At 28.5% G+C, this 8,100-nt stretch overlaps 1 protein-coding gene across 1 annotated transcript; it reads right to left on the bottom strand.

Annotated features, from left to right (window-relative positions):
* Positions 1–401: 401 nt before the first annotated feature.
* LOC126842540 (uncharacterized) lies at positions 402–2,914 on the bottom strand. Its single transcript, XM_050579550.1, has 2 exons — positions 2,800–2,914; positions 402–1,724 (listed from the first exon to the last, which is right to left on the bottom strand). The coding sequence occupies exons 1-2, from the start codon at positions 2,884–2,886 to the stop codon at positions 402–404; spliced, it is 1,410 nt and encodes a 469-aa protein (XP_050435507.1). The 5' UTR covers positions 2,887–2,914.
* Positions 2,915–8,100: the final 5,186 nt, after the last annotated feature.

Raw genomic sequence — 8,100 nt, 5'->3', positions numbered from 1 at the left:
TATATAAAAATCACTATAAGTGATCTAACCAATGCAATAACCAGTAAAACAGTAAATGACACTAATTCAATAACTTATTTATCTAGAACCTATTTACTCAAATCGGTGAAACTGTTTAAAAAGCATAAGTAAATCATTTAACTTTTAATTATTATTCAGTGATACTTTTCAAAAAAATAAAACAACAATTTTGAATATTTTTATTTTATCACACAACATTGATTACAGCATAAAATATAAACATTATGTTATTAATATGTTTATTTTTAAATTATAACATAAAAATACTACATAAGATGTAATTCATTTTTATGATTTTTTCTTAAAATGTATTTAACCTAATTTAATTAATGAACATTGTGTTATTGATTTAAAATTTAAATATATTGAGCGGCTGTCAATTAAACTACATCCATAAAATGCAAAAGCGTTTTATGTTCGAACGGGAAGTAGTAGCTATTTAATTCGTTTAAATAGGATTGGAAATCTAAAATGATTGTTTTTATCAAGCTGTCGTTCGAAAGTTGACCTTCGTTAACGTTAAAACTGAACCAATCGATTCCATTTGTGTTAGAACCGTTTAAATCGTTCAGGATCCCATTGGCCTTTGCCCTCACACTTGCTAATATGCCTTTAACGTTGTCGATATTCCTCACTTGTAAAAAGACGAGTTCTGATGAAATATCCAATAGGAATTCTTCTTTGATTGACATATTCAATGCTTTAACGATAACGTCGTTAATAAGTTTTTTTATTTCTTTTAGCGTCGGTTCGTTGAGTATAGATAATTGTTTTTCATAAACATATATTATAACCGAAATGTAGCAATAAAACGTAGCGTCGATAATTTTGATCAACAAGTGTTGGTGATCTAGCCGACCGTACGGATTGGAAATCCAAGTGCGATTTTCTACAAATGTTCTGGTTATAACCACCTCGTTCCGATGTCGTTGTCTCACCCTACTCCAATCGACATTGAACCCCTGGGTGATGGTCCCTCCTCTGAACAACAATTGTCTTTCGTCTTCCCAAAACGGTTTCAGATATAAAACGTCTATCAGTGCGTTGTAATTACGGTCGAGTGGACCTAAAGCATTCGAGTTTCTAAACCATCTGGAACTACTTAGATCGGTAAACATTTTATCGGATTTTCTCTTGTTTTTCGTAACAACATCAGGTTCCATTACAGTCGGTGGTAGGTATTTTTCAGCGATACAATTTTCGATGAAATCTGAAACACCGTGTGGCATTTGGTCGTCTTCGAAAGGGTTTTCGTGGATATAGAGTTTATTGTCATCGTACTGTCTGATGGCGACGATTTTCATAATATAACTCCAAAGCCATTTGCCCATTTGTAAATCTCCAACCGGAAATAATACAACCATTAATTCGGCTTCCATTTTTAGACGTTCTATAACAGGCAAGCTATTTCTGAAAGGTTCTCCGTTTTTTAACTTTTCAACAAAGTTCTTCAACCACAATATGTTTGTTTGTGCAATCACAGAAAAGCTGCATTTGATGTCCCGCCCTTTTTTCTCTAATTTTTCGTGACTTTTTAATTTTGCATGGTATTCTTGTATACTGCCACAAAAACTTGTTGACAGATTTACCTCGTCTTCTTGTGTGATAACAATTTTTGGACGTTTATTGAACGTTTCTACATTGTTTACGGCACGTAAATAGTTTCTATGAGTTGTTGGAACGATAAATCGTGTAGGATATATCTAGAATAATTTATAATTTTATACAATTAAAAAAGTAACTAAAAAAATAATATGCATGTTACCAACTACACGAGGATGAAGTAAAACTTCTCTCAGAGTCATTCAACCGATAGAGCTTGAGGTTTGCTTTGCAATAGAATATACTTAAAAATGTTAATTTCAGTTTAAATTTATTTAACCTAATAATATTATTATTTTATTATGCATTAGTTTACAAATTAATTATACCATATTTACATGTTGTGATAATTTTCTGATTCTACGATCATGACGGATGTAATTGGTTTATGATGACAGAAATTACTTATATAAGTTTTTGGTTGCATGTTATGAAGTTATCGTCTGCTATGACTAAATAAATATTTCCATAGCAATTTAAAATATATAGTTTGTGTCACTCGACGATAAATTAAAGATCAATGTTGGAATCTTTCACTATGACGTATTCTAATGGTAAACATCAGCCTATTAGCTGTTAGTCTCTTGTTCATACAACTCTCAAAAACATATTTATTTATAATTTCAATTTAATATGAGTTAAAGCCCTTTGTTAGAGATTACACATAGATTTAAACAAACAAACCATTCGAATCATTTACCACAATGTGAGACAACGCGCACGCGCAACTAAAAACGGTCGCGACTGCCAACCTTAACCACAGACGACAATCTTTTTTTTTTTGTAACCTCTGTAATGAAGTTTCACTTCAATAAAAAAATTTGATAATTCTTATTGAACTATTTAAAACCAAAAACCGAACTTAATCATCATTGAAACAATAAACGATTTATTCAATGAGTATTTTGCTCCAAAGTAAAATAATGCTGCTCTCAAATAAATATTTAAATACAAAATAAATGTAATTTATGTTAATTATTTAGTCTGAAAATGTATAATTATGACTAAACTCACAGAACCTATTCATTTTAACAAAATAACATTGTACAAGCTTCTTATCATTATAAACTATTTTAACGAAATTAACAATTATTATATTGTTTGACTTCTATCAACCGCAAAATTTAAGATCGAAATTATTTCACAGCATAATAATAGCTCTAAATAAATGCTTACCTTGCTGTTGCCTGCTGATTCGAATGTTTTTAAATTTAACGTTAAAGCAAAACAACATAACAAAACTGCAAAAATGTTCTTAATCATAGTTATTTATAATATTATTAATTATAATTTGGCAAAATACAAGTCATTCGTATGATACTGTTTAACTTATACTAAACTATTATAAATGCAAGACGTTAGGCGGTCCCTAAATTTTACATTGTAATAAATCGTAAAAAAGTAAATAAATCTACTTTTTTTAAATTTATTTTGAAAACACTTATTCACACAAATGGTATATTTCGGTCTACCAACGTATGGTGTGATCATAGTCTAAATAATATTTTGTACAAATTTCTACAATTTAACTTCTTATGAACAATTTATAACAAAGCCTTAATTTTATGTTGAATTATATTGAAATTTTAGTGAATTATTTATGATTTTAACACAATAAAATACTCTTTATCTGTTTTTGTGCGCACATTATACATTACAATAACTTAAAAATCGACGGTTTTGAATTTGTATTAAATCTTAAGTTGACAATATTCTCCATTTTTATTGTAGTATTTGTCTACACACAGATGTATGAATATTTGTTTGTTTTTCAACTACTTAATTTCTATGCGTCATCGTACACCTCCTTCACCGATGTCGTCCAGCTTTTTAAAAAATTAGCGATTTTACTTATTGTATATATTAATACCGATTATAAAATAATTCCAATACAACAAGTATGTAGTAAATTATGCTGTACAATTGATTTTATATTCCCATTTTTTTAATATTAAATTGAATTGTGTTATTGAGAAAATAAAATTGAGACATATGATTATTACAAATTAGGTGAAAAATGGCAAATATGATTTTTAATAAATCAACACTAAAACATTTTATTAAAAAATTCTTTTATTCTATTTTAGAAAAACGAATTATTATTTAGCTTCGTTGTGAAACTGAGAGACTTCATCGAGACTTACCAAACGGGGATACTCTATTTTATAATAGATTCTTATACACCTTTGAGTTTGCCGTTATTATGCAGAATTTATGTAAATTATATTAACTCCATGTTATTGTTTTCTTGGTGTAAGAATTGCTGCCTATATCTCGCTTCTCAAAAGTCTTGTCAAGAAAAACGGAAACGGATTTAGTTTTTTAAGTAAAAAAATTGTTAAAATTTATATTAAAGTTTTGGTTAAAATTGATTATATAAAAAACACTACAAGCGTTTTAACCAATACAATAACCAGTACAACAGTAAATGGTACTTATTCAATAACTTGTTTTTCTAGAGACGATTTACTCGAGTAGGTAAAACTGTTAAAAAAGCATAAGAGAATTATTTAATTTTTAATTTTTATTCAGTGATACTTTTCAAAAAAATGAAACAATAATTTTGAATATTTTTCTTTTATTACACAACATTGACTACAGCATAAAATACAAACATTGTGTTATTAATAAAATGTCTTTTTTATTAAATGTACTATAATTATTATAAAATAAAATTATTTATGTCCATACATGAATCCAATTATTACAAACATAGTATGCTCTAGATAACATTATGCGGCGGCTCAAATAATTTTAATTATATTAAATAGTTTTAAATATATCATTAGCAAATATTTTAAATTTAATAATTATCCGGAATCACACTTGTTACAAAAAATACAATTCATTTTTAAGATTTGTCTGAATAGTTTAACAAACCAACTTAATTAATGAACATTGTGTTATTGATTTAGTATTTAAATATATTGAGCAGCCGAAAATTTAACTACATCCGAAAAATGCAAAAGTATTTCATATTTAAACGGTAAGAAGTATCTTTTTAATTCGTTTAAGTAGAATTTGAAATCTGAAATGATTATCTTTATCAAGCTGTCGTTAGAAAGTTGACCTTCATCAATGGTGAAACTGAGCCAATCGATTTCGTTTCTGTTGGTACCGTTTAAATCGTTTAAGATCCCATTGGCCTTTGCCCTCACACTTGCTAATATGCCTTTTATGACGTCGATATCCCTCATTTGTGAACAGTCGAGCTCTGAAAAAATAACTAACAGAAATTCTTCTTTGATCGATACATACAATGCTTCATTGATAACGTCGATAATCAGTTCTTTGATTTCTTCTAGCGTCGGTTCGTTGAGTATAGATAATTGTTTTTCATAAATATATATTATAACCGAAATGTAGCAATAATATGTAGCGTCGATAATTTTGATCAACAAGTGTTGATGATCCAGCCGACCGTACGGATTGGAAATCCAAGTGCGATTTTCCACGAATTCTCTGGTAATAACCACCTCGTTCCGATGTCGTTGAATCACCCTACTCCAATCGACATTGAACCCCTGGGCAATGGTCCCTCCTCTGAACAACAATTGTCTTCCGTCTTCCCAAAACGGTTTCAGATATAAAATGTCTATTAGTCCATTATAATTACGGTCGAGCGGATGCGAAGCAATCAAGTTTTGAAACCATCTGGAATCACTTAGATCGGTGAACATCTTTTTGTATTTACTCTCGTTTTTTGTAACAAAATCGGGATCCATTGCAGCCGGAGGTAGGTAATTTTCAGCTATACAATTTTCAATGAAATCTGAGAAACCGGTTTGCATTTGTTCGTCTTCGAAAGGGTTCCCGTGGATATAGAGTTTATTGTCATCGTACTGTCTGATGGCAATGATTTTCAAAAAATAACTCCAAAGCCATTTGCCCATTTGTAAGTCTCCGACGGGAAACAGTACCACTATCATTTCAGCTTCGTTTTTTAGACGTTTCACAAAATTCTCGTTATTAATAAAAGGTTCTCCGTTTGTTATCTTTTCAACGAAGTTCTTCAACCACAATGTGTTTGATTGTGCAATCACACAAAAACTACATATGATGTCTCGACCTTTTTTCTCTAATTTATCCCGGCTTTTTAGTTTTAAATGGTATTCATCAATACTTCTACAAACACTTGTTGTCAGATTTCGCTCGTCTTCTCGTGTGATGTCAATTTTTGGACGTTTTTTTAATGTTTTCACATTATTTACGGCACGTAATAAGTTTTTATGAGTTATTTGAACGAAAAATCGTGTAGGACAAATCTAAAATGATTTATAAATTTATATGATTAAAAAAAGGTAATTCAAAAATACAATGCGTGTTAGGAGTACGCGCGGAAATAAAAAAAATTGAATAATTCTTATTAAACTATTTAAAACCAAAAATACTACTTAATCATCCTAGAAACAATCAATGATTTATTCAATAACTGTTTTGTTTCAAAATATATAAAGTTAAGTATGATACTCCTCTTAAGTAAATATTTAAAAACAAAATTAATATAGTTTATTTTGATTATTTAGCCTGAAATTGTACTATTATGACTAAACTCACAGAAACTTCTCATTTGTTCAAATAAATATTCTTAGTTACATGTGTATTTTAACAAAAGAACATTTATAACTTATATTATTATACTTATTAGAAGCTTCCTTTTTAAACGAAAGTAATAATTTTTAAATTGCTTAACTTCTATCAACCGCAAAGTATAAGATCGAAATTATTTCACAGCATAATAATAGCTCTAAATAAATGCTTACCTTGCTGTTGCCTGCTGATTCGAATGTTTTTAAATTTAACGTTGTAGCTAAACAACATAACAAGAATGTAAAAATGTTCCTAATCATAGTTATTTATAATTTTTTTAATTGTACTTTGGTAAAATACAAGTCATTCGTATGATATTGTGTAACTTATACTAAACTAATACAATTGTAAGATGTCAGGTGGTCACTAAATTTTATTTATTTTGAAAACACTTGTTCACACAAAAGGTGTTTTTCAGTCTGCTGACTCATGGTCATGACCAACTGTCTAAATAATATTTTGTAAAAATGTCTACAATTTAGCTTCTTATAAAACGTTTATAACAAAGCCTTAATTTTAAGTAGAATAATATTAGTGCACACTAAATCATTTGCTTAAAAACTATTTTTATACTATTTTAGAAAAGCGAATTATTATTTAATTTCTACGTGAGGCTATGTAGGTATTGAATCTACAGCGATGTGCTTGTTTTTTGTGTCTGTAAACATGATATTATTTTTGGTCTCCCCTTGCCACCCTATCTATCACATGGAGAATTACCAGACGGGCATACCCTATTTTATAATAGATTTTCGTACACCTTTGAGTTTGCCGTTATTATGAAGAATGTTTGTAAATAATTATAATTCCGAATTATCGTTTTTTTTTTGGTGTAACAACTGTTGCCTATACTTGGCTCCTCTAAAGTCTTGTCAATACTAGTATCTATTTGATTTTACCTAATGAAGTAGTGTGTAATTCATAAAATACCTACAACAAAATCGGAAAGAGGATTTTGTTTTTTATGAAAAAAATTGTTAATATTTATATTTGTATAACATTACATTAAAGTATATTTTGTTAAAATTGATTATATAAAAATCATTATTAGTGATCAAACCAATACAATAACTAGTAAAACAGTAAATGACTCTTAATCAACTTAAATAACTTGTTTATCTAGAATCGATTTAGTCGAATTAATTTTTAAAACATTAATTTTGGATATTTTTCTTTTATCACATAACATTGATTACAACATAAAATATAAACATTGTGTTATTATGTTTTTTTTTAATTATACCATAACTATAGTATAATAAAGTAATTTATGTATGGACAAATATAACTAGCTTGTTATGCTCATATAGTTTTAATTATATTTCATAGTTAAAAATATATCATTGATAAATAATTAAAATTAAAAAATTATACGGAACGTCACTTGTTAAAAAAATTAAATTACTTATAATACCTAACTTAATTTATGAACATTGTGTTATTGATTTAGAATTTAAATATATTGAGCAGCCGACAATTTAATCATATCCACAAAATGCAAAAACGTTTCATATTTGAACGGGAAACAGTACCTTTTTAATTCGTTTAAATAGAATTTGAAATCTAAAATGATTATCTTTATCAAGCTGTCGTTAGAAAGTTGACCTTCGTTAAAACTAAGCCAATCAATTTCGTTTGTGTTGGAACCGTTTAAATCGTTTATGATCCCAACGGTCTTTGCCCTCACTCTTGCTTATATGTCTTTGATGTCGTTGATGTCCCTCATTTGTGATAACTGGAGTTCTGATTTAACATGCACAAGAAATTCTTCTTTGATTGATACGTCCAATGCTTCATTGATAACTACAAAAATAAGTTCTATGACTTCTTCTAGTGTCGGTTCGTTGAGTGTGAATATTTGTTTTTCAAAAACATACAGTACAGCAT

Source organism: Adelges cooleyi, unplaced genomic scaffold (assembly GCF_023614345.1).
Source record: "Adelges cooleyi isolate 19-005CV unplaced genomic scaffold, UGA_ACOO_1.1 ACOO_flye_CR_arks_rails_tigmint_CR_PRNA_55, whole genome shotgun sequence".
NCBI classification, from domain to species: domain Eukaryota; kingdom Metazoa; phylum Arthropoda; class Insecta; order Hemiptera; family Adelgidae; genus Adelges; species Adelges cooleyi.
This window is presented reverse-complemented; position numbering and strand designations above follow the sequence as displayed.

Excerpts from the sequence above, each read along its gene's own strand:
- LOC126842540 (XM_050579550.1), bottom strand. The coding sequence starts at position 2,886 with ATGATTAAGAACATTTTTGCAGTTTTGTTATGTTGTTTTGCTTTAACG. Across the intron at positions 1,725-2,799 it reads AATCAGCAGGCAACAGCAAG|ATATATCCTACACGATTTAT; the intron begins GTAAGCATTTAT and ends AAATTATTCTAG.